Source organism: Prunus persica, chromosome G2 (assembly GCF_000346465.2).
Source record: "Prunus persica cultivar Lovell chromosome G2, Prunus_persica_NCBIv2, whole genome shotgun sequence".
Classification (NCBI taxonomy): Eukaryota; Viridiplantae; Streptophyta; class Magnoliopsida; order Rosales; family Rosaceae; genus Prunus; species Prunus persica.
Window position 1 is genome coordinate 26,496,876 of NC_034010.1, and position 24,689 is coordinate 26,521,564.

Here is a 24,689-nt window from a genome sequence, read left to right on the forward strand (position 1 = left end):
TTTTTTTGTTACTCAACTCGTTGTCTTGATATCCCACCACACCACAACCCCGTTTCGGTGGGGTGATGGTTGGTTGTGTGGGGGTGGTGGGGTGAAGAGATAAGAAAACATGTAAAAACGGCCTGAAAGATGAAGAAAAATTAATAAAATAAAAACAAAAAAATTATTTTTAAATTTTACCTAACAATCATTTGATATTAATTTGTCCTTACCAGCCCTTAAATGTCATATGAATCATCTGATTCTTGACTGGCATTGGCCTAATGCATGAAAGCACTTGTGATAATAAGAGTAGAACGGAATTATTTCTGTTCTTAATATGGAGGAGACATAAAGCCAAGCCAGAACTAAGCTGGTGGGTGTTGAGTTTTCTGCATATTTTTAACATAAGCCAACTCACAACGACTAACAATTGCAAGAGTAAATCAGAACAATACAATTAGATCACTCTCAACAAGTCAACTAGCATCCACTGTCCAGAGAGAGAGAGAGAGAGAGAGCGAATTCTTCCCTCAAAGCATCTTCTCTCTTTTGTTTTTCCATACTTGAACGTTCTTGGACAACTGCAGCTTTTGTTTCCAGTCCTAAGCCTCCTCTTGAGCAGACTGAGCTTGCTTCAACAGAACTAGCCTGATCTTCATCAGCCTTGTTTTTTGATATGACCTGAATAAGTCGCCTTAAAGAATATTTTAAACGTATAGCCGCACGGCTATACGCTTAAAAAAAATATATATAAACAAATTAAAAAACGTTAGTCGTACTATTTAAAATAAAAAAAAAATAAAAACTACAGTATAGCCGCGCGGCTTTACTCTTTGAAAATGTATATATTTTTGAGTTTCCCTCCTTTTCATTTCATTTCATTTTTTGGATCGTCTTTTTCCCTCCGTTTTAGTTAAATCTCTCTCGTCGGCCACAGATTTCTCCCCCAAAAAAGAAAAAGGGAAACAAGAACTCAGGTAATTCTGAACTTCGATATAATTAATTTCAAGCGTCATTTCAGATTGGATTTTAGAGAATTTTAGTTCCATATTTTTGCTAGCTATGTGATGCTGTAGATTCATGGTCCGCTTGATCTGATTCTTGCTTTTAAAGTTAGGATTAGTTGGATATGTATGTTTTACTAATTGGGTATTTGTGGGTTTTATCTCTTTTTCTGAGTAGTCTTTACCCTATACTCGGCCAGAGAAAGAAAGAAAATAATTATATATGCTTCTTCTATGAAATCAATAAGGTCTGTTTCTTGCCTGCAACTTGTTTGTCAAAATGTTTCATAGAGTTCATAACTTGTTGATATTTGGTATCCCTTCATTTTGAATTGGCATAAACAAGAAATCTTGAATCCGTTGGTTCGATATGTCTGTAGAATCCAATTACACATCGCAAACCGAAATTTTTTCAAATGCAACACTGTCACATAAATATGGGAAATCCTAAGCAATTTAGACCGCTTTAAATACCTTTTATTAAACTAGAATGTCAAAATTTTAGCCTTACATTCTATGTGTCATTTTGGGTTTTGCTGGCTCATGGATCCGTTGCTGCAGGAGTCTGTCCTGGAGAAGGCAGGGAGCATTGTACGGCGAGTGGGATCTTTTCTGAAAATGGCAAGTTACTATGACATTGATGATATTCTTGTGGAGGAACAGGTTAATTCCCGTCTCTTTGTATCCTTCAAATCTAAACTCCATTTGCTTTATTTACTTGGTCATTTTAATTCTGTGTTCTAAACATGTTTGCTGTTTCCAAGCAGCGTGTCCCAGTTGTTTTCCAGCAAGCAGTAAATGGGGTTGATATTGATCCTAGTGCTGAAACCCATTGTGTAAGTGACCAGAGTGGATTTGCAGTGAATGGTTTTTGTTAAAAGGAGATATTTTCTTATATCTTCTTCGGCCTGTATTTCAGGTTGAACCTGGTTCGAAGGTAGAGCTGCCTTACTGGCTTGCTCATGAGTTACACCTCAGAAAAGTAGCAAAGATGAAGGTTCCTGCATGTTTCAATCAAAGGTAATGACCTGTATAGGTTTATTTCAAAATAATTTATGGCCATTTTTTAGGGCTGAGTTGCAGGGAGATTCATTCTGGCAAGTGGTAATTGGTTTTCAATTATTTTCGTCTTTGAAATCTGATATCCAGACATTTCTTCTATGCGTTATATTATGTTTTAATTGTCATATCATTGAATTTATTAGTTGGTATTGATCAAACATAGTTGTTGCCAGCCCCCAGGCATGTATTAGATTTTGGGGAAGACATGAAGAGTGACTTATGTGATTCAAGTTCAAAGTTCAAAATTAGTGATTGGTATTACATATTTAACCCTTGTAGATTTCTTCTTTTGTCAGAACAAAACTGGAACTTGGGGCTGATGGTGCATCTGTGGATTTAAGATCTCGATGTCTATACTTCTATGAATTTGGATGCAAGATAGCACCGCTGTGAGTCTCTCTCCTACCCATTTCTTGTATACATAACTTGATTAGTGTGTTCTCTTTATGCTTTTCTTTGAGTTATCTTTTAATAGGTGGATATTTCATATAAATGAACCTTAGTGTGGTAGAGGGTTGAGAAAATGGTATATGACAAGACTCCCATTCTGGATTAAATTTTTTCACTGTGAATTGTCATGATCTTGTTCTTTGTCAATTTGAAAATTTAAACTATTCCTGAAGTAATTCAATTTCTCCAACATCAGCTATTGAAATTTTTGGTCAAGGGATATAAAACCCTGAGTTTCTCCTATGAAAGCCAGGTCCATACAATAGATTAATGTAGTATATCTGACACACAAAAGTGAATGAGAAAAACGCTAAAAGCGAAAATAGAAAAAGGAAAACCAATATGTATAACGTTGAGAATTGGACATTTATTGGTTGGCTTGGCACTCTTGGTTTAACATTTGGACTTCACTTTGTAGACTTGGCCTAGTGTGGTTTATGATCTGGTAGGAGGGCATTTAGTGTTGACTGATGCTTGTTGTCTGAATCCAAGGAAATACAACTGGATGATTTATTTTCTGTTCTTGTTTTTGGGTGGTAAATTGGACACTCAACAATCTGTGCTGTTCACATGTACTATTTGTGGCGAGACAAACTGATTCTAACTAGTTTTTTCTTTATTTTGTTTTAATCATTTGGATGGATAGGGTTGGTGATAGGGACATGGGATCATTCCTATTATCTGCATTTAGGACCAGGTATCAGAAAATCGTGGCAAAGGCACATAACGCAGCATTTACAGCACATTCAAAATTGCTGTCGTACTTAACAAAAGAAGAAACTAATCGTAAGATTTACATCACCCTACATGTTTTATCATATCTTTCATCACTGTCTCACAAACTTCTTCTATATGAATGTTGACCCAAAATGGTTACACAATTGTTTTTAGTGTATGAGGCAGCTCAGTCGTCAATGGCGGCCTTTAAGAAGTGGCGGATAGGCGGCCCCCGATTCGAGAGAGCTTCTGTACTTGGGAGGAAGAGGAAGGAAGCCAACTGACTAGTTGTACTGTACCCTCTACTCTACCTCTCATCTGATCCATCCTTTCTGAATCATTGTCCCAATTTGTAATTTTTCCTACATTGGAAAAGCTAGTTGGTAATTTTGCTGAAAGTTAATGAGATCATTGTAATTGTAATTAAACGTCATTATATAATTATTTGCACTTAGCATTACTAGTCTAGCACGCACCTATTCATTTATCATTTTATCTTTAAGGCAAACAAAGAGTATGCAATTTATTTTGCGGTCCCTGGTGATGTATTTTTGATTGCTAGATATTTGTTTCCTTGTCCGACCCGACCAATAGCGCACGTTTTCCATGCTCATGACCACCCGGGATTCCTCCTCCGGAGCAGAATCGAGCATGGACTTCAACCACCACGAAACCCCAACTAAACGCAGCGTTTCGGGCTCACCCTCGGTCGACGAAGAAGAGGAAGCCGAGGATGCGGAGGTGTGGGACCAGTTTAACCGCAGGTTCCGCGAGGTACAGGCCGTGCTGGATCGGAACCGAGCCCTGATCCAGCAGGTGAACGACAACCACCGCTCTCGAGTCGCCGACAACATGGTCAAGAACGTGGGTCTTATCCAAGAGATCAACGGCAACATCTCCAAGGTCGTTTCGCTTTACTCCGACCTCTCCTCCAATTTCTCCACCTTCTTTCACCACCGCAACGACAACGCCAACGCCAAGCCCAAAAACTAGTGTCGTTTTTCAGTAGAATGTACTCCAACCCCATCATCATTTTGGAATTTGAGTTGAATTCAATAGTCGCAAGCAGCTAGGGTTTTGCAGTGTTGTAATAATAGTGTTTGAGTCGTTTGGTGTGGGTTAGGCTGGTTAGGACGTGCACCTAAGTCTCGTAAATTTGATTATTTAGTTCAGACTGTCACTTGTATTAAAACAAAAGTGTGTGTTTGTGTCTGTTACTTACCAATAATAAATCAATGAACCAATAATATGCTGTATTGATTGGTTTGTTGTATGATGCAATTAGTGTGTTGTTTTTGCTCGTATTTCTTGCTAACATGCCCTCCTTGATAGTTCAACAGATTCCATAGGTTTGGACTTGTGATATTAAAAGACCTGCTCAGAATCAGCAGGTCAAGATAGAATGTTTAATTTGAATTGTCTGAGTCTGAGACCTGAAAAAACTAAAATTGTTTGAGGTTAAGAAACCAAGTTCTTGTTTGGGGTGGTGTTTTTAAGGATGTAATTGAAGAAGTGAGCCACCCTTAGCCAAGTAACTGAATCAAAGACTCTTTTTGAATAATGGTAAATACACATCAGTATTGTCTAACATGGACAGATACATATGTTATGTTGAATAACTTTTCAAAGAAAGAAGAATCCGCTTATCATTTGTATGAAAGAACATTAGTACAAGAAGTCACAATGGAAGTTCGCCGCTGTCTGTAATGACAACCCTACTCTTAGGCACCCCATTCTGTCCTCCTACTTCTTCAACTTTGTACACAACATCCATTCCAGAAAGCACCTTGCCGAATACGACATGCCTCCCATCCAACCTTAAAATCAAAAGCAAAGCAAAATGTAGGATTTCAAGTTAGAAACCTTCCATTCAAAGATGGAGGCTAAAGCATTCCTGTCAGCACCATAACCTACTTCGTAATCATACGACTCGATCAATCTAGTTGCGAGTTCTAGGATTATATATTCCCATAAATGGAAATAATGAAACGTACCAGCTAGTTTTGACAGTTGTAATGAAGAATTGCGATCCATTCGTGTCTGGCCCGGCATTTGCCATTGACAAAATACCTGCTTGTCAGACAGAGAGTTTAAGATTCAGATAGGCAAGAATAGACTTTGCACATTTTGCAGTTTTAGCTTCACTTGAAGCCCAATAAGTCGTCATTTTGGATGAAATTTTGCGAGAAACTATCTAGGTATATGGAAGACTTTAGCTTGCCTGGCCCAGTGTGCTGTAGTTTGAAGTTTTCATCTGCAAAGCTATCGCCGTAAATTGATTCTCCACCTCGTCCATCACCAAGAGTAAAATCGCCTCCCTGTATCATAAAGCTGGGAATAATCCTATGAAATGCACTTCCTTTGTAGTGAAGAGGCTTCCTACTCATTCCAGTTCCTTTTTCCCCTGAAACCCCGAGGGCTCGTTAAAAATTGAAAATAACAACAACAAAAAATGCAGTGGCTTCCATCAAATAATCAAAGATCACAGTAAGGGAGCTAAAGTTACTTGGCTACCCGTGCAAAGTGCTCGAAAATTCTCTGCATTTGAAACAGAAAACTTTGATTAACTCTTTTCATAGTAATATATCTCAATGGACACACACAAGAAAATTGTCTGCACTTTACTGGGGTACCCACCTATGGTTTTAGGGACTGTTTTTCCAAAGAGACCCATGACTATGCGGCCTGAAGCAAAATAGAACATGAATAATATAAAGGAAACAACATTGCCTCTGCCAAGTAATCTACCACAAGCACAAAATTCTCAACTTTGAATTGAAGTTTAGAAGTTAGTGGGAGAAATTAACAATGGGTTTTCATCTGACGAAGAATTCATACCAATGGGTTTTCCGTTGATTTCGATATCGAAGTAAACATTGTGGGTCACTTGCTCCAAATCCTCTTCCTGTCAAACATGGAAACACCAAATATTATAAGCTCTGGAAATTGGTTTCCACAGAAAACTGGTTGTTAAGAACAAGAATCCCCACCTCAAGGATCTCGCTTTTGCCAATTTTTGGCTCGTGCAGGGCCCCATCGTCGCCAAATCGAGTCTGAAATCAAATCACAAGACAATCGTAAAACAATTTAGAGAATATGTATCTTGAAGAGAAAATAAGATTGCAAAAAATAACAACAAATAGCGTTGGAGTTTCTACCACAACTACAAATAAGGTGCCGAAGAGCAGTAAAACCCACAAAACAGCTGCTGCCGAAACCAACCTTCTTCTGGTGGTCATCTCTCTCTGCTTCCTCTTTCCAAGTCCACTGGTTCACTGCATTGGTAGACTTGCACGCTGCGCTTGTGAGTCTGCGATTGTATCTCTGTGTCTGTGGGCCTGTCAACTGGATTAACGTATGTTTGAAAGCTGGGCCCAACTATCAAACCTTGTCCGGACGTCTAAACCAAGCCTCTCTTTTTTTTGGATCGGTAAACAAAGCCTATGGTAACTCGTCTATGTTTGAGCTTTTTTGGGGTACAAAATAAATGGTCCTTGTCTCTTCGTTTTGCTAGACTTCGACATTTCAATTTCTAATTACAATCCTATTCAAACTTACAACTTCCGAGTACAAGCTACTCTCGGAAATTATATTAAAATAATTTAGAATATCGTTTTATAAAAAATAAAAAAAAATTATCCTTTCAATTAGAACTGCAATAGGCGAAAATAAAATAAACCTAATTATTACTTAGGTTGCCCTAAACTATTGGCGGGTGAAATGTTAACTATTCAGTACAGTGTACAGATAAGTTGTCGTATTTCCTTGTTTTGCACGTGGGACGGGGACATGCTAAGTATCTCTTACATGCTTCCGATTATGCCAAGTGGATTTAAGACCGAATTTTGTCATTATCGAACTTTTTCATTGCCTCTTCGTTGATCCAAAAGTCTTGGCAGCTGCAGGCAGATGTGTCTTGTATCAATCTTATTGTATGGCTGCCTATTACCTACCCCATTCCTAAAATATATTCATTAACTCTCACCAACAGGCAAGGCAACAGTAAGAGTAACACTTGCAATTTGACTTGGCATATTCCGAATAGGGTCGAATTTATTCATCATGACCAACCAACGTGTAAAGAAAAATGTTGTTTGAAGAAGAGTGCAAAATAATGTGACTGAAAAAGCAAAGTCATTGAAGGAACCTGGAAAGAAGACAAACAACCTCGTTAAGTCGTAATTCTTTTGTCTTTTTATTTCTTGGACACGTAAATTGAAATGGGCTCTCTCCCCTATAAACTTAAAAATAAAATAGTATAATAATTTGAAACGGAAGAAGTTTTTGGAGTTAGGAGCAGTTGATTGGTTGTTAACGTCCAACGATCGACCTGAATTCTAGGCACTCCCTCTCTCCCTCTTCCTTCATCGTTTCATTGTCTCTGTTACTCTCCTGTTTCTCTTATTTTCTCATCCAATCCAATCCCGAGAAGATCCAACGACCCAGCACTTGAAAAAACGCTACAAAAAGAAACCGAGAAGAAGATCGAATCGAGATCGAAAGCAGAGCAAACGGATTGAGAAGGCAATGGGGGATAGCAGCTACAACTACAAGATGTTCAAGTGCTTCAACAGGAAGTTCAAGGCGAGCGAGGGGGGCCCACCGCCCGACGTCAAGGCAATCTTCTCCAAGTTCGCGCAGGATGGGGACCTCATGTCCGTGGATCAGTTTCGGAGCTTTCTGGTGGAGCACCAGGGCGAGCCGGCCGACGCCGTCACCCTCTCCGACGCCCACGGCATCCTCCAGGAGTTCTCGCGGGTCCACCCGGGCGAGGCCGCCCACCACCACCACCAGCACGTGCGGGGCCTCACCCTTGAGGATTTCTTCAATTTCCTGTTTCTAGAAGAACCCATGAAAAAACAGGTAGACACAAACTCACACCCATTTTTATTTTGTTTTGATGTTGCCACTCCAAAAACACGATAAAAATTGTTGTTTTTGGAGCAGAGTAGTCTAATAACATAAGTCTGGTAAGAAAACATTTGGCAGCCGCGTTTGTTATAAGGTTTATATATTTTAAGAACTTATGTTTGATACAGGGACCGCCACATTGGCATTATATTAGGTTTCTTGTTGACAAATGTATATGTGATTGCAGATACACCATGACATGACTGCTCCAATATCACATTACTTCATATACACAGGGCACAATTCCTACCTTACTGGGAATCAACTTAGTAGTGACTGTAGTGATGTCCCAATCATCAAGGCATTGGAAAAAGGTGTCAAAGTTATTGAACTTGATTTATGGCCAAATTCTGCCAAAGATGATGTTCAAGTTCTTCATGGAAGGTACTTATACTTAACCACTAGCTCAGCTCATTACAAAATCCATCTCATTTTAATTGGTGTTCTGGTTAAATAAATTGAAACAAAGTTAAATGAATTCTGTGCACTGCAGGACCTTGACCACTCCTGTGACATTGGTCAAATGCTTGAAGTCCATAAAAGAGCATGCTTTTGTTAAATCTCCATACCCCGTCGTTATAACTTTCGAAGACCACCTTACTCCCAAGCTTCAGGCTAAAGTTGCAGAGGTTAGCTTCCATTAGTTCTTGCATAATCTCTTACTTATGGTCTATTCAAATCTTGTCTATAAAGGTTTACAATTTTAGTTAAATTTTGCATCTTCTTCTTTGTGACCTTGAATTTATGATTTTGCACACAATGTAGATGGTTATCCAAACATTTGGAGACACGCTGTATTATCCGGAGGCAGAAGACCAGATGGTAGAGTTCCCATCACCTGAGTCTTTAAAAAATCGAATTATTATCTCAACAAAACCACCAAAAGAAGGCAGTGGATCAAAGGATTCATCTGAAGAAGATGAAAAGGTGAGCTGAGAAATGCAAATGCAATTAGTTTATCTCCCAATTTGGTTTCTGGGTTGGCTTCTTCACATGACTTCTTTTACTGGCAACAGAGTGGGAGTGATGATGAGCCAGCTATTGACAAGGCCAATGCAGCTGAAGCCAAATCATTCCAACAATCAGCACCTGAGTACAAACGTCTTATAACAATTCATGCTGGAAAACCTTCGGGTGAATTGAAGGATGCTCTTGCTGTTGGTGATAAAGTTCGACGTCTTAGTTTGAGCGAACAGAAACTTGAAAAGGCTGCTGAGGATCACGGAAGTGATGTCCTAAGGTAGTACCTGCACAAAGTTAACTCATCCCTTCAATATCTGTGTTGTTCTACTGCTTAATGATTCTGTAACTTGCTGTTGTGCTATGTTCTCTAGGTTCACAAGTAAGAATATTCTAAGGGTGTACCCGAAAGGAACTCGATTCACCTCCTCGAATTACAAACCACATGTTGGGTGGATGCATGGAGCTCAAATGGTTGCATTTAATATGCAGGTTAGTTTCAAGTATTTTTTGTTTGGTCAGAGGTTAGCTGCAAGTTCAAGGTTTCAAGGTCCAAATAAAGGGATTATTTGTTTTCTAAACCAATATAATTCTATCTTTGACAGATATATAGAAACCTGCTAACATGTCAAAAATTCTTTAACAGGGAAATGATAAATACAATTGGTTGATGCATGGGATGTTTAGAGCCAATGGAGGGTGTGGTTATGTAAAAAAGCCTGACTTTTTGATGCACAAGGGTCCAAATGATGAGGTTTTTGATCCCAAAAAGACCTTGACAGTGAAAAAGACATTGAAGGTGAGCATATTTTCTTTAACTTCAAAAGTGAAGTTCATTTTTGGCAGTTTTGCAATGGTCTCAGAACATGGATGTTATTTGACAGGTAAAAGTATACACGGGAACTGGATGGCACTTGGATTTTAGCCGAACACACTTTGATTCCTTCTCCCCACCAGACTTTTACACAAAGGTCAGATCAATTTTGTTTTGTATTAAGCTAATTTTATGTTTCTTTGAATGTTCAACTTGGAAGCTAATCCACTGGTGTGTGCCAAGCCAACTGAAAGTCTTGTGTTGGGGTTTATGGCAGGTTTATATTGTTGGAGTGCCAGCTGATTGTGGCAAGCAAAAAACAAAGATAATTGAGGATGAATGGATACCTGTTTGGGATGAAGAGTTTACATTCCCTCTAACCATTCCAGAGCTTGCCATACTTCGAATCGAAGTTCGAGAGTATGACAGGTCTGAGAAAGATGACTTTGGCGGGCAAAACTGTTTGCCCGTCTCCGAGCTAAAGCCCGGGATTAGGGCAGTGCCCCTTTATGACAAAAAGGGAGAGAAATTCAAATCTGTAAAGCTTCTAATGCGGTTTCAGTTTGTGTGAACTTAGAACTGCCTAATACTTCAGGATAAAGGCACTTCCCCCCTGCATCTCTGTTAAAATTTTTGTTGTGGCTTCAACAACATCAGCTGTATGCAGGTCCATGTGTAATTACTAATCAGTGAGAGTGTTGATTATGTTTTAGCTTTGCCTTGTATTGAAGCCATGACATTAACTCGTCATGACTCATGAGTTTTGCCAGTGGGATCACCTTTATAATACACATTAACTTTTAATCTTCCCTTATTACTTAGTTGAGATCTTTTATCTTTTATTTTTTATCCAAGCTATAATAGGGAGGAGGAATTCGAACATATGATTTCAGGTGCATGAATAACTGTTTTTAACCACTTCAAATATAAGCTCCTTACGAGTTAAGATTCTTATGTGAATTATCGGTGTCACTTTTTTTGTTTTGTTTTTGTTTTTGTTTTTTTAATTGAAAACGATAGTAATTTTATTGATAACACAGAGAAAAGTACAGAGTAGCCGCAATGCCAAATATGAGTACAACATCTCCAGTGACCAAACACAAAAATAAATTGGTTTGATCTTGAGAGAATTACTCATGCCAGAAAAACCTAAAAAATCCAATTTGGCAAACAAGAAGCACCTGTACTCAGACCTACAATACAGATCCACCGCGCAATGGCAGTAACGGCAAATCCACATCGAAAAGTCGAACACTAAATACAATCATTAGTGAACTCCTATTGAGTTTCTGAGAATTATCAGACTAAAAAAAAAAACACAGAAACAAAGACACTTGTCACAGGATGAGCGAGCGACGCGGCGAAAGCGAAACACACATTCCGGCACTCAAAGCACACGCGTGCGGCCCAGGATCCTTTCGGATCTCAGTCAGCCTTCTCCCATTTCTTCATGATACTGATGACTCGCACAACTCCGCGAGAGGTTCACCATCAAGTGTTATCTCCCATAGGCGCCATGCCCCATAGCTAAACAACGAGTCACATCTTGGGACAACATAATCACTCTGCATCCAGCAACGAACCCTCGACGCCCATACATCAAGCATTACATAAGACACGTCAACTGCATCGACCACGTTGCATGCTTAACTCGTGGCTTGCTTATGTCCAAGTCAAGACATAGCGATCCGACACACTATCGGTTTACCCACACTTCTGTCAGTCATTCCGTTAGCAATCAAGGTAGCCTATATCCTCAAGCTATACACGCAAGCTGTCATACTTGCATGTCACCCAAGCCTTGGTAACATATGTATTCCGAATATCCCACATAATCATTAATGCATTGCATGAGGTCGCAACCCATGCGTACCGGCATCCGAATATCTTTCTTCCACATTAGACAAGGCCGAACCCAAGGCAAATTCATCGAGTATTGTCAAATGCTTCGCTAGCCGACGGCATAGCAAATGCCATACATTGACCTCACTCTTCACAACGATGTGCAATACGAACGACCCTGTGTGTTCGTACTATCTTCGGGAATTCTTTTCCTTCAGAGACACAGATTATCCTTCAACAATTTTATGCCCGCCCTTATGACTACTTCCAATGTCATAAGGATGCTCGCTTAGTGCTAAAAGGGTGTAAGCACTATGAGTGGTGGAGAGCATGAAACCGTGTCACCCCCTATATAGCATTTTATGCATTTAGCCTTCTGCTAGAAGGAAACATCACCTATGCACGAGGAGTTATAATTGGGCATAACTCCTTCATACGAACTCTGAATGGCGAACTGTCAATTGCATTGCCTGCGTCTCAACATCATGAACGTTCCGGTATTCTTGGCTTCCTCAGGTTCCTCATGTAACCTTCTGAAATACCCAAAATACCCTTCACAAGTGCAACCCGACCAACACCAACCATTCTAGCTCTTAAGCTCTCGCCCTTCCACACTTAAACTACCTCATAAGCACATAGATGTCCCAACGAAGTCACGGTAGCACTTGCTTATGTGCGACCCGTGACATTTTCCCCTATTGATAATGTCGACGTCCTCGTCGACGTGCCCACTGCACTGCCAACTTATGGAATCACGATAGTACTCAATTATGTGCAATCTGTGACATTCTGCCCCATTGATAATGACGACGTTCTCGTCAACATTCCCACTGCACTGCTGCATAACAACACCATATAGGAATATTAACCCTTAACAAAATGATCAAGAAAAAGCACTAAAAAAAGAAAAAGAATCGGAAAAAAAAAGATGCCGACATGAAGATGTAAATAAATTATGCGGGGTCGTCCAAGTTAATGCATTTCCATCCCAAAATTCAAAAAGTCAAAGACAATAGATCCATCCATGTAGATGTTGGTAGTTGTCATTTTCTTTGTGAATGATCCGACGTGGTCCTATTTGATAGCTGGGATGGGGCCGTCAAGCATGGTACCACTACTCCACCACTATTAATGGGTGTTTTGTCCTTAGCTTCGAAATTGATTTATTACCATTTAATCTTTTCATTAATTAATAATTGAGCATTGCAAGCCTCACCAAACACGTTGCCAACTAATAAGGAATATCTTATCTATATTGCTTCTTGGATCCAATCATCCCAAATAAAATAAAAAAGTATTCAATTGGTTAACAAAAAAAAAGAAAAAAAGTAAGTACATCTCTAACCGCAGTAGTAAATAAATTTTTTTAAATTGAAGGTTGTTGATTTATGTAGCAATTTGAAAAACTTTATGTGCTATTTGAATAATTTTTGTCATAATAGATTCTTTAATTCAATTAATACAATATTATGAAAAAAAATTTAAAAAAGTGAAAAATGTCTATGTATTTATTATATGAAAAGAAAAAATGCATGTTTTTAACATTTTCAAGGTAGGTTTTGTTTTTCCAAAATTAAATTAAATTTTTGAAGAGCCAAAGTCAACTTATCAGGCCTGAAGAGAGAGAGATGTTGCAACTTTAATGATTGAGATTGAAGAGCCTATTGGAGAAAGTTTTTCAGATATAGCTCACATATTTTAAAATTTCAAAGTTATTGAAGAAACTGTTAGAGATACTCTAAATGCTCTGTATTATAGTAATTAATTGAAAATTATGCAATATTCTTTCTACATTGGCTAAGTTAAGAATAAATGTTCTTAATCAATTAAGTTTTCTATGAAATGACACACAAAAATAAAAAAATTTACAGACTTTTTTTTTTTAATGAGAATGTTTATAGAAATTTCTAAATTGGGAAATTGAGCATGTTCTTCTCAAAGGCAGAATAAGGAAAAACAAATATAGGTGTAGCCCCAAGAGACTTGTCAATCATAAAATATGCTAAGTTTTTTTTTTTTTGGGGTAAGAAAATATGCTAAGTTTATCCATTTTATTTGAAGCTGAATACGGCAAAGCTACACCTTATCTCGTTAATCTATATATATAAAGCAAAAGGCAAAGAATGGTGAAACATTCAAAATACCAGAAAATACTCTTGGTTAATGCAAACATTAAGAATTAAATTTATTAATTAAATGAGAATAATATAGTAAATTCACAATTTTTCATATTAAAAAAATTAAAATTAAAAGAAAATTCAGATAATGGATCCTATTTTTATGGAACACAACTATCTATTATCTTTTTTAATTCTAAAATAAATTTAAATTTTTTTAAAAAAAGCCTCTCGCAGGCGCAGAAGCGCGTACAAAAAAGCTAGTCATAATTAATAACACTTATCATCAGCCAGGTGTAAAGTAAAAGTTAACTCGACTGTCTGGGGTCTGGGCCCCACTCCATTCCCCACCACTGTTCTGGAATTACTACACTCTCCCACCCAATTTCTCGTTCCCACAACCAATCAAACACCGGACAGGACAGGACAGACCGACGCATCCCCAAATCCTCCGCTTCCGGATTCCGATCCCGAACGAGCCGATCCCCATGTCCAAACAGACCTATAGTGTGTGTTTCTGCTTCCGGCGACGGTTCAAGCTCGCCATATCGGAAGCACCACCGGATATCAAGGCCTTATTCGATCAGTACTCGGAGAATGGCGTCATGACCGTCGATCACCTCCATAGGTTCTTGACCGAAGTCCAGAAAGAAGAGAAGGCCACCAAGGAGGAAGCTCAGGCTACCATTGACCATTGCCTCCGCGAGCTCAAGCACCTCAACATCTTCCACCGCAAGGTTCTCAATCTCGAAGCCTTCTTCAAGTACCTCTTCGGCGACCTCAACCCCCCTCTCTCGCCCTCCATTGGGGTACCTCTCCTTACATTTTCATCTTTCATTTTTTATCAAATTTTTTTGTTCTTGTTCTTGTTCTCAATTTAGTTCATTTTGTTTTGTTTTCGTTATGAATTTTTAGTTTTAGTTTTTGTTTGTTTCATTTGTGATTAGGTTCATCATGATATGAGCGCGCCTCTGTCGCATTATTTCATATACACTGGGCACAATTCATATCTGACTGGAAACCAGCTGAGCAGTGACTGCAGTGATGTTCCTATCATACAAGCGCTTCATAGAGGAGTGAGGGTGATTGAGTTGGATATTTGGCCTAATTCCACAAAGGATGATGTGGATGTACTTCATGGAGGGTATGTATGCTTATGAAATTTGCAATCTTTTGCTGTAATGTTGGTATCCATTTGGACAAATTTGTTAAAAATGGTAATGTAATAGTGCCTTGTATAGTATAGGTATGTTTTCTTGTTGGTACCAAATTGAGAAGAAACTGGGTTTGTTTTATTATAGGACATTGACTGCACCAGTGCAACTTATCAAGTGTTTGAAGTCTATTAAGGAACATGCCTTTGTTGCATCTGAATACCCTGTTGTAATAACTTTAGAAGACCATCTTACCCCTGATCTTCAAGCTAAAGTCGCTCAGGTGGGTATTTGTGATTTCCTTATTAGGATTTTAAGCTCTCATGTTCTGATATTTACTGTGTTGTCACCAATTTTTAGTTGGTCACTCAAACATTTGGAGACACACTGTTTTCACCTGGCTCAGAGTGCCTGAAAGAATTTCCATCCCCAGAATCACTAAAGAAAAGGATTATTATATCGACCAAACCACCTCAGGAATATCTCGAGGCAAAAGATGCTGTGAAAAGTGAAAATGATCCGAAGAGCGGAAAAACCCAAGTTGATGAGGAAGCTTGGGGTCAAGAAGTCCCGGATCTCAAAGGTGCAATTGTGGCAGATGACAAGGTGCGGTGATTTTTTGCGTAACTTGCTGCTTTGCTGATTCGGTGTGCCAATTTTTGTTTTTTGTTTTACTTCAGTTGTTTTTTTAGCAGGATGAATTGGATGAAAACGATAGCAACGGTGAGGAAGATAATGATAAGTCCCCACAACATGTAGCACCCGAATATAAGCGTTTAATTGCCATTCATGCTGGGAAACCCAAAGGTGGATTGGTGGAGTGTCTCAAAGTAGATCCTGATAAAGTGCGGCGTCTTAGCTTAAGTGAGCAACAGCTTGAAAAGGCATCAGAAGTTTACGCAAAGGAAATTGTCAGGTATTTGATCCAAATCTTTTGTGAACTAGTAAAGGGATCTCTTAAATTTCTTCCCATCTATGGCATGGCAATTACATACCACTATTTTTTACTACAATACAAATGTAGCACTAGGGTGAAAATTGTATCGTGTTATTTCAAGTATCATTAAGTACTAGTTAACCTTATCCCAACCTATTTACTTAAACCTTTAGATAAATTAGCACTAATTCAATTTGTTTAGTAATTGTGTGTAGACAAACATAGCTGTGAACTAGAAACTGAAGACAGAATCCTCATCCCTAAAACAACCATCACTCAGACATCCCCAAAAAAAAAAGAAAATTCGCTTTGTCTGTACTCTAGCTAAAGAAAGAAACAAAAACCTTTTGATAACACAAGCATTTATCCAATACTAGATCAAATTTCCATTCTGATGATTGGTTTCATATAGATTTACCCAGAGGAATATTCTGAGGGTGTATCCAAAGGGCATACGCGTTGACTCATCAAACTACAACCCAATGATTGGGTGGTCTCATGGGGCCCAAATGGTTGCATTTAATATGCAGGTAATGATTTTTTATTCATTTTAAAAGTCCAGTTTTCCATATTGGTAGTGCTTATTAATTTTCCATTCTGCTATATAATTAATATTGTTTTTTAATTCTCCTTTTGGAGTGAACTTGTGTCAATAACCGTCAATCAGGTGAAGTTCTGAGGAGTAGCGTTATGACTTTAAGAGTAACATGTGGCACTTAGGCTTATGCTATTTTGGTGTGTTTTGTTGGTCCTAGTGTTGGTTTTAGAATCAGTGCAAGATCACTCTGGTTTTGCAAGAATTTTTTTTTTCCCCAGAAGTTTACCTCTTGCAATTGCTTTGAATGGGTATCCCTGTGACAGGGATATGGAAGATCACTGTGGGTGATGCAAGGAATGTTTAGAGCCAATAGTGGGTGCGGCTATGTGAAAAAACCGGATTTTCTGTTGAAGACTGGTCCACATAATGAGGTCTTCGATCCTAAATATAAGTTACCAGTTAAAACAACTTTGAAGGTGAGTGCTTTATTGCTAGGTTTCAGACTTTTGTCAGTAATTCTTAAGCTTCTTGTCGCTATAATGTTCATTTCTTCATTTTGTTCTATCTCATAGCTAATGGTTATTCTTTCATTTTCCCTTGAAAAGGTAAAAGTATATATGGGAGAAGGATGGTATTACGATTTCAAGCACACACACTTTGATGCATATTCGCCCCCTGATTTTTATGCAAGGGTAAGTTGAAGACTACAACATCATTTTAATTCATGTGGCTACCTGTTCTCTGATATGACTTTTGATATGAATGCCCTTGTTTATGTTTTTTCTTTTGGGGTAAATTCGAATTATTAAAGAAAAAAAAAAAGGAAGAACCCTGAGAAAAAGGAAAATATGGCAGAATCAGCCAAAAGAAGATGCCTTAAACCACAGAAAACACACTACCCAGCAACAGCACCAGGCCAATACAAACTAACCCACTGATGCCTTCATTTCTGTTGTCATACTTGGGAACTTGATCGTTTGTGCACTTTGTTGTTGTCTCGTGGGTTTGTTCACCCACATCTTTGACCACTCCCCATTCCCAGTCTTTTGGCTTTTGTCTGGATGCTTCACAGTTATACTAGTGTTTTTGAAAATTTCTGAATCATGTATACCAAGGAATTGACAATGTGATGATTTTATTTATACATTCAGGTAGGGATTGCTGGAGTTGCTGCTGATAGTGTGATGAAGAAGACAAAGACCCTAGAGGACGACTGGATTCCAGCTTGGGATGAGGAATTTGAATTCCCATTAACTGTTCCAGAACTCGCCGTGCTTCGTATTGAAGTTCACGAGTATGACATGTCAGAAAAGGATGACTTTGGAGGTCAAACGTGCCTACCGGTGTCAGAGCTAAGAAAAGGGATTCGAGCGGTCCCCTTACATAGCCGTAAGGGAGAAAAGTACAAATCCGTAAAGCTTCTAATGCACTTCGAATTTGTGTGAAACCCTTACATAGCCTTAAGGGAGACAAGTACAAATCCATAAAGCTTCTAATGCACTTCGAATTTGTGTGAAACCCTTACATAGCCCTAAGGGAGATAAGTACAAATCCATAAAGCTTCTAATGCACTTCGAATTTGTTTGAAACCAGTTTCGTGGAGTAATGGCAGAGAACAGAGAAGAAAACGCTACGATAATGTAAAGCCTTTTGCTGTGTTACATTGTGTGTAAATTTTGTTCGTGAGCTTGTATGTATATGGTTATACATTTAGTTCTCTCTGTGATTTATATATACGTCGTGTATCTGGCAGTGTATAAATTTGTAAGATTGAAGTAATTGAGAAGAGAACAGTTTGTACTTCACAATCAAATTTGAAATATTTTGCATTATTTGATAATTTATTAGTTATTCTAGGTAAATGGGCTAGTTGGACTTCATGGGCCCGCCCAAATGTTGAAGGGCTTCATTATTTTGAGGCTCACTGGCCCATAAACGGTTGCACCAAATTCCGAATCCGAATAATAGAGACTCCCAACTACGTGGCGCTCAAATTCTTAACAGACTCTGAATCTGCCGCGCTCTGCAAAACCGGAGCAGATCACTGCTTCATACCGAAATTCCCAAAATGTCCTCACCCCACTCGGACTCCGACACCGACTCCGACCAGAGCCAATCCGGATCCGAACCCGTCCGCCACTCGGACCTCTCGGACTCCATTTTCCGATCATACTTGGAATTCACCGGCCGATCATCAGCCACAAACACCGACCTTTCCAAGATCCAATCTTTCCTGACCTCATCGTCCTCCGGCGCTCTTTCATGCCTCATATGCCTGGAGCGGATCCGACCCTCCCACCCGACCTGGTCTTGCACCTCCGTCTGTTTCTCCGTCTTCCACCTCATTTGCATCCAGAGTTGGGCGCGCCAGGCCTCCGATTTGTCCGCCTTACGGGCTTCCACGCGCCTTCCCATTTCTGCTCAGAAAGCGGCCGAGGTATCCCTCTGGAACTGCCCCAAATGTAGGGTAGAGTACCCCCAATCCCAAATTCCCAAGACTTATTTCTGTTTCTGTGGAAAACTCGAGAACCCACCTAGCGACGACCCGTGGATTTTGCCCCACTCGTGCGGTGAGGTCTGCAATAGGCCTCTGAATCACAGCTGCGGCCACCATTGCTTGCTTCTGTGCCACCCGGGTCCCTGCCCGTCCTGTCCAAAGCTCGTAAAAGCTCGATGCTTTTGTGGGTCTGTGCAGGACGTTCGGCGATGTGGGTTTAAGAATTTCTCATGTAACAATGTTTGTAAGAAGTTGTTGGCTTGTAGGATCCACTGCTGCTCGGAGATTTGCCATCAGGGGCCCTGCCCTCCATGCCCGGTTCGGGCAGTGTACCGGTGCCAATGTGGGAAGAGAGAGGAGGAGAGGGAGTGTTGTGAAAGGCTTGATTTTAGGTGTGAGGAGCCATGTGAGAAGGTTCTTGGGTGTGGGCAACATAAGTGTAGTAAAGGCTGTCATTCGGAGGATTGTGGACCATGCCCATTTCAGGGGATGAGGACATGCCCCTGTGGGAAGACAGTACATGAAGGATTGTCTTGCAAAGAGTCTGTGCCTTTGTGTGGTGCAACTTGTAGTAAGATGCTTAGTTGTGGCTACCATAGGTGCCCGGAGAGGTGTCATCGTGGACAGTGCATTGTGACTTGCAGAACAGTTGTCATCAAGTCATGCCGGTGCGGGAGCTTGAAGAAGGAGGTATGATGTCTGCTATTTTGCTCAAATTTAGATGTCTTTGGATTATAGAGGGATTATTTGAGTTCTTTTTTATTTATTTATAAAATCACTAAAAGATAGTGCAATTGGATCTAGAATAGGTTCCTTGCCATCAAGATTTGACATGCGAAAGGAAGTGCCAGAGACAAAGGGATTGTGGGCGCCATGCTTGCAAGCGTCGCTGCTGTGATGGGGACTGCCCGCCGTGCTCAGAGGTTTCTCTCTCTCTCTCCCTTTCTGCTTTCTTATTTTAGGTCTACAAATAATTTGTATTGTATTGATTTTTGAACTATTAGGTTTGTGGCAGAAAGCTTCGATGTAAGAACCACAAGTGCCCATCTCCATGCCATAGGTATGTTACCCTATCACATGGCTGTGCAAGATTATGGCCTGTAGTGCATTAGTTGAAAGGACAAAATTCAAGGGAAAAGTGCTGGTACATTCTGTTCATTATTATAGGAACCCTGTTTTTTCAGCTCATGAACTTCTCTTGGCTTTAAAACTGGTGTGTCATTTCTTGCTTTTAGTCTCAATCAGTAATGTATTTTAATCAGCTTATCATAGTAGTACACCTCCATTTAGAGCAAAATAACGCACACAACTAAAGTGTTTCTTAAACTTATGAGAAATTGAAATCAATATGACAAGTCCGGCATTGCATTCTTAAACTTACCTGTTTCTATGAAAAGTCTACTTGTATTAGAGGAAAAATAAGTGAATAGTTTGAAGCCCTAGCTAAAAAAGAAAAGCTTTTAGTTTGTGAACTTCTGAAGTAGAGTTTTGTTCCTGCAGAGGTGCTTGCGCTCCTTGCCCAGTGATGGTGACGATTGCATGTTTATGTGGCGAGACACACTTTGAGGTGCGAGTTTTCTCATTGCGGATTCTTTAGTTCATCTTTGTACTTAGATGGTAATTCTGAATATTTCATCAGGATATATAACATATGTACTAATGGTGGCCTTGCTTGTGACTGCTGCAAAAGCATTCGTACGTTTTGTTCTTTTCTCATTTCTTTTACGTAGTTTGTCTTGGTTTCTATGATTTAGAAAAACAGACCCGGTTGGTAGCATGTTGCATAATGAAATTTAGTACATCTAAGTAGCTTTGCCAAATTGATCGGAAGATGTATTTGTCACTTGCTTAATGGATTTTGATTCAGGTTCCTTGTGGTATTGAGATGGATCAAAAGCCTCCCAGATGTCCTAAGCCATGTCCTATTACTCTTTTATGCAGGCATGGAAAAAATCGCAAGGTACTAGGGGTTACATTGGCTTAGTTTATCTCAAATATTGTTGTTATGATTTACTTAAGAGCTTTACAAGAGTGTCTTAGATTTATTTCAAAATATGCATCTAGGTGGTTGAAACTAATGGCGTGACCATTATCATGTCTGTACTTTCCTAACATTCAACTGTTATGAATGTTCAAGTGATAGATACCTTGGACTGTAGTTGGAGGGCTGGTTTTAGTTATATTTACTTCTCCCAACATTTGTGTGTCTTTTCTTTTTGGTATTTCCATTTTTTTTTTTTTGGTTTTATTTATTAGAGACAAGAAAAATGTTAACCCATTTAACAGTGTATCCCATGCTATGGTAATAACAATCATTTTTGTTCTTTCCCCAGCCACACAAATGCCATTATGGCGCTTGCCCCCCATGTAGAGTACTTTGTGAAGAAGAATACCCATGTGGTCACAAGTGCAAGCTAAGGTTTGCAGGATTTTTCAGTGCACTGTTGTTATTTTAAGCCATCCTCTGGTGTGTAGCTCCATTATACTCTCCTCTGTACCACTATTTTTCCGTAATTCATTTTTTTAAAATTTTCAGGTGTCATGGTCCTAGACCTCCTCCGAATCCAGAATTTACATTGAAACCAAAGAAGAAGAAGTCCCTTCATCAGAGTGAATGTACTCCTGGTTCTCCATGCCCTCCTTGCCCAGAACATGTTTGGAGGTCATGTGTTGGCCAGCACATTGGGGTGGAGAGAATGGTTTGTGTTTGCTAGCAGAACATTTCAAATCAAATAAACTTGACTTTGTTATATCATCATGTCCTCATCCACTATCATTTGTTTGTTCCTCGTATCAGATGGTCTGCTCAGATAAAACACTATTTTCCTGTGAAAACTTGTGTGGAAATCCTCTACCTTGTGGTAATCACTTTTGCACAAAAACTTGTCACCCGCTCAAGAATCAGTCTTTGCCATCAGTCCAGCAAGCAAGAAGTGAGCCTTGTGAGAAGTGTCATCTTCCTTGCGGGAAGGTGTTATTTATTCCTTATATTAGACTGCTCTGCTGATTTTCTTTAGGGTTGTTTTCCTAGAATATTATCTTCAGTTTTGTTAGATACTTTTGAAACTAATGGGTTACATGATTGCTGTAAATGTCTTGATTCAGGAGAGGGAGCCTGCATGTTCTCATCCTTGTCCCTTGTCATGCCACCCTGGAGACTGCCCCCCTTGCAAGGTGCTTGTAAAGCGATCATGTCACTGTGGTTCCATGGTCCATGTTTTTGAGTGCATATATTATAACAGCTTGTCTGAAAAGGAGCAAATGGCAGCTCGTTCATGTGGAGGGCCCTGTCATAGGTAATAGTTAAGGTTTTCTTTCTCTTGTTCTGCTGTATTGCATGCTTGTTTATTGGCAATTTAACTCAATTGTACTAAACAAATCTTGGTTTCTGCTTATTATTTACTTTTTAGTATTATTCAAGTTCTTGCTTCTTCTTTTAAATTTTAAAATTTTAAATTTTGAATTAAGAGAGGAGCTGAGAGTTGATGTTCATTGTGCAGAAAGTTGCCTTATTGTAATCATCTGTGCCCAGAGCTTTGTCATCCTGGTCAATGCTCATTCCCTGAGAAGTGCTCTAAAAAGGTACAAATACTTCTTACTTTGTATCAATAGAGTAGGAAAGAAGGATTTTAAATGAATTTTTTCATGTTGTTTATAGGGAGAAGAATGTGAATATTATTAGCACAAATTACTAGTTCATGTACTATTTAGCTTTCTCACCTTATTTCTAACTCTATATGCAAGGTTACTGTCCGTTGTGCATGCCAGAGCTTGAAAAAGGAGTGGTTATGTCACGATGTTCAGGCAGCCTATCGGAATGCTGGTTCTGATCCCAAAGATATATCTAAGAATCAATTTGGACATGCACTTATTCCTTGCAATTCTAATTGCAAAAGCAAACTAAAGGTTATTGATTCAGAACTACAGTTGCGTAGGCCTAAAACTGTGGAGGTAATATATTCAAATTCAAACAGAAGAGTTTCTTTTGCTGGTCCCCATGTATGCGGGTATTATGACTGGCAATTTTAGATTTGCTGCTGTCATCCTAATGCCAATTTTTATTATTATTTTTTTTTGGTCTTGAAGGTGAAGGAACCAGATACTGATAAGCATGGACCAAAGCGAAAGAAAAGGCGTGAACGGGTGCAAGAAGTGACGCAAATCTCGACACTGCAAGTACGTATCTCCGTGAAAGTAAAAGTGAGCACTTTGAAGTTGAACTGCCTCTATATTCACTTGCTAACTGTGACCACTGTTTGTTTCGACAGAAAATTGTTTCCAACGTGAAGCGGTTTCTTCTACTTGTTACACTTCTGTTGGTTTTAGTTGCAGTATCATACTATGGCTACAAGGGTCTCATCTGGCTCAATGATTGGATGAATGAAGTTGAAGAGAAAAGACAAGGAAGATACCCCAGAATCTAAGCCATTGTAAACCCGCATGAGAGTAATACATTACACACCAACACAGATTTGAGTACTCACCCTACATTATTTTTCCTCAAAGCTAAGAAAATGGTCACTCCAAGGCAGGCCAAATCCTTTCTCCCGATAGTACCCGAAATTTTGGTCTTTTTTACCCCTTATTACCTCATATATTTCATATATACTTGTGCAACAATTACCAAAGTATCGGCATTGTTTGTAGCCAACTTGTTTGTATAACTCATAAACTTTAGTTAAGATGCCAAGTCAAACACCACTTAATCCTCCTCCTTTGTTATGCTATTGTGTCCATGACTTGTTCTTCAACCCAGGAAGTTTCTGAATTCACGTGACGTCTGGTTTTAGAGAGGACTGGAGTTTTCCCATTTCTAGTAGATTCGATTGATTTGGTTGGTAAAGCAGTTTGAATTGCTTAAATTCGACGGCGCAGACAGTGTCAAACAAAACTCGTAATGTTGCCTCATTGGGAACGACACCTGTATATTGCCAACGACACGAGCCTCACTTGGTCCTCTGCATCTTTCTGAAACAAAAACAAAGATTTTTCTACAATAAAATCTCGTACTCATTAGGAACATATGAAAATGCTATACTCGGGTTATTATGATTTATTGAGTGATCATGTTAATCCAACTAACGAATGAATCATGATGATCCGAGTATAACGTTTTCATGTATTCGTAATGACTACGAGGTCCACTTCTTCGTACCTTGTTTTGCAGTGTGAAAGGTGTTTTCTATTTTTTTTTATTTTTTTTGTTCAATGGAGACTCAATAGAGAAAAAGAATTTACATCATGTGAATGGTTAATGACACCTGAATTGACGTCAACAACAACGTTTATTTTGGGCCCTGAGATTCCAAACTTTAGTCTCAGCTAAGTCACATGATTTATTTATAAAATCCCTTTTTCCCTTAATTCTTTTTTACTTTTCGTATGAAATAAATTAATACATGAATTTTGGAATTTGCCGTCCTCCCTCTTAGCTACACTCTACCCAATTCTCTTGTTGAAACGAATGTCCCCATCAAAACAAAGACTTCTCAAGGCACCAGCAGTCCATTTGGTCTCTCGTAGGCCCCAGAGAGTTAGTAAATCTTGACCTTTTTTCCTTCAACTCCATATCATGTTGGCTATTTGATTATTCCAACAGTTACCTAATCTTTCAAATTTGTGATACGACTGAGTTTGTGATCTTTAAAATTTCAAAGTTAGTCCTTACATTCTTCTCCTTTTAGGTTGTATAATTCAAAAGCTT

General features: G+C 39.1%; 6 protein-coding genes across 8 annotated transcripts; 5 read left to right on the top strand and 1 right to left on the bottom strand.

Moving 5' to 3' along the window:
- Positions 818 to 3,675, top strand: LOC18787072 (DNA replication complex GINS protein PSF3). Its single transcript, XM_007220659.2, has 7 exons — positions 818 to 959; positions 1,548 to 1,649; positions 1,754 to 1,822; positions 1,906 to 2,006; positions 2,345 to 2,437; positions 3,145 to 3,284; positions 3,390 to 3,675. Exons 2-7 carry the CDS (start codon positions 1,605 to 1,607, stop codon positions 3,497 to 3,499), a joined length of 558 nt encoding a protein of 185 aa, XP_007220721.1. The 5' UTR covers positions 818 to 959; positions 1,548 to 1,604; the 3' UTR covers positions 3,500 to 3,675.
- On the top strand, positions 3,730 to 4,496 carry LOC18787260 (protein EARLY FLOWERING 4). Its single transcript, XM_020557928.1, has one exon. The coding sequence runs from the start codon at positions 3,822 to 3,824 to the stop codon at positions 4,206 to 4,208; it is 387 nt and encodes a 128-aa protein (XP_020413517.1). The 5' UTR covers positions 3,730 to 3,821; the 3' UTR covers positions 4,209 to 4,496.
- On the bottom strand, positions 4,743 to 6,538 carry LOC18785173 (peptidyl-prolyl cis-trans isomerase CYP20-1). Of its 2 annotated transcripts, XM_007218488.2 has the most exons (8): positions 6,374 to 6,536; positions 6,206 to 6,268; positions 6,054 to 6,120; positions 5,853 to 5,900; positions 5,730 to 5,753; positions 5,437 to 5,619; positions 5,210 to 5,285; positions 4,743 to 5,032 (listed from the first exon to the last, which is right to left on the bottom strand). In XM_007218488.2, exons 1-8 carry the CDS (start codon positions 6,452 to 6,454, stop codon positions 4,894 to 4,896), a joined length of 681 nt encoding a protein of 226 aa, XP_007218550.2. In that variant the 5' UTR covers positions 6,455 to 6,536; the 3' UTR covers positions 4,743 to 4,893. The 2 variants fall into 2 exon arrangements, with proteins under 2 accessions (XP_007218550.2, XP_020413516.1); XM_020557927.1 differs by lacking the exons at positions 5,730 to 5,753; positions 5,853 to 5,900 and having other exon boundaries at positions 6,374 to 6,538.
- LOC18785127 (phosphoinositide phospholipase C 6) lies at positions 7,426 to 10,605 on the top strand. Its single transcript, XM_020558332.1, has 9 exons — positions 7,426 to 8,078; positions 8,314 to 8,510; positions 8,620 to 8,755; positions 8,892 to 9,053; positions 9,143 to 9,366; positions 9,461 to 9,578; positions 9,733 to 9,885; positions 9,971 to 10,057; positions 10,178 to 10,605. The coding sequence occupies exons 1-9, from the start codon at positions 7,743 to 7,745 to the stop codon at positions 10,469 to 10,471; spliced, it is 1,707 nt and encodes a 568-aa protein (XP_020413921.1). The 5' UTR covers positions 7,426 to 7,742; the 3' UTR covers positions 10,472 to 10,605.
- Positions 14,247 to 18,328, top strand: LOC18785526 (phosphoinositide phospholipase C 2). Of its 2 annotated transcripts, none has more exons than XM_007220491.2 (9): positions 14,247 to 14,668; positions 14,807 to 15,003; positions 15,161 to 15,296; positions 15,374 to 15,619; positions 15,706 to 15,929; positions 16,363 to 16,480; positions 16,812 to 16,964; positions 17,094 to 17,180; positions 17,640 to 18,328. In XM_007220491.2, exons 1-9 carry the CDS (start codon positions 14,348 to 14,350, stop codon positions 17,931 to 17,933), a joined length of 1,776 nt encoding a protein of 591 aa, XP_007220553.1. In that variant the 5' UTR covers positions 14,247 to 14,347; the 3' UTR covers positions 17,934 to 18,328. The 2 variants fall into 2 exon arrangements, with proteins under 2 accessions (XP_007220553.1, XP_020412158.1); XM_020556569.1 differs by having other exon boundaries at positions 15,709 to 15,929; positions 17,640 to 17,933.
- Positions 18,473 to 23,736, top strand: LOC18787093 (NF-X1-type zinc finger protein NFXL2). Its single transcript, XM_007220198.2, has 13 exons — positions 18,473 to 19,675; positions 19,795 to 19,908; positions 19,990 to 20,045; positions 20,486 to 20,552; positions 20,853 to 20,945; positions 21,319 to 21,404; positions 21,522 to 21,684; positions 21,783 to 21,956; positions 22,091 to 22,281; positions 22,486 to 22,567; positions 22,730 to 22,936; positions 23,072 to 23,161; positions 23,254 to 23,736. The coding sequence occupies exons 1-13, from the start codon at positions 18,557 to 18,559 to the stop codon at positions 23,407 to 23,409; spliced, it is 2,598 nt and encodes an 865-aa protein (XP_007220260.1). The 5' UTR covers positions 18,473 to 18,556; the 3' UTR covers positions 23,410 to 23,736.

Coding starts and splice junctions, on each gene's coding strand:
- LOC18787072 (XM_007220659.2), top strand. CDS start 1,605: ATGGCAAGTTACTATGACATTGATGATATTCTTGTGGAGGAACAG. Junction 2,007..2,344: donor CCTGCATGTTTCAATCAAAG/GTAATGACCTGT, acceptor TTCTTTTGTCAG/AACAAAACTGGAACTTGGGG. Junction 2,438..3,144: donor GGATGCAAGATAGCACCGCT/GTGAGTCTCTCT, acceptor TTGGATGGATAG/GGTTGGTGATAGGGACATGG.
- LOC18787260 (XM_020557928.1), top strand. CDS start 3,822: ATGCTCATGACCACCCGGGATTCCTCCTCCGGAGCAGAATCGAGCATG.
- LOC18785173 (XM_007218488.2), bottom strand. CDS start 6,454: ATGACCACCAGAAGAAGGTTGGTTTCGGCAGCAGCTGTTTTGTGGGTT. Junction 5,901..6,053: donor AATCAACGGAAAACCCATTG/GTATGAATTCTT, acceptor ATTTTGCTTCAG/GCCGCATAGTCATGGGTCTC. Junction 5,033..5,209: donor ACAACTGTCAAAACTAGCTG/GTACGTTTCATT, acceptor TTTGATTTTAAG/GTTGGATGGGAGGCATGTCG.
- LOC18785127 (XM_020558332.1), top strand. CDS start 7,743: ATGGGGGATAGCAGCTACAACTACAAGATGTTCAAGTGCTTCAACAGG. Junction 9,054..9,142: donor CATCTGAAGAAGATGAAAAG/GTGAGCTGAGAA, acceptor TACTGGCAACAG/AGTGGGAGTGATGATGAGCC. Junction 9,579..9,732: donor TGGTTGCATTTAATATGCAG/GTTAGTTTCAAG, acceptor ATTCTTTAACAG/GGAAATGATAAATACAATTG.
- LOC18785526 (XM_007220491.2), top strand. CDS start 14,348: ATGTCCAAACAGACCTATAGTGTGTGTTTCTGCTTCCGGCGACGGTTC. Junction 15,004..15,160: donor GTGGATGTACTTCATGGAGG/GTATGTATGCTT, acceptor GTTTTATTATAG/GACATTGACTGCACCAGTGC. Junction 17,181..17,639: donor CCCCTGATTTTTATGCAAGG/GTAAGTTGAAGA, acceptor TTATACATTCAG/GTAGGGATTGCTGGAGTTGC.
- LOC18787093 (XM_007220198.2), top strand. CDS start 18,557: ATGTCCTCACCCCACTCGGACTCCGACACCGACTCCGACCAGAGCCAA. Junction 20,046..20,485: donor TGCCCATCTCCATGCCATAG/GTATGTTACCCT, acceptor TTGTTCCTGCAG/AGGTGCTTGCGCTCCTTGCC. Junction 22,937..23,071: donor GTAGGCCTAAAACTGTGGAG/GTAATATATTCA, acceptor TTGGTCTTGAAG/GTGAAGGAACCAGATACTGA.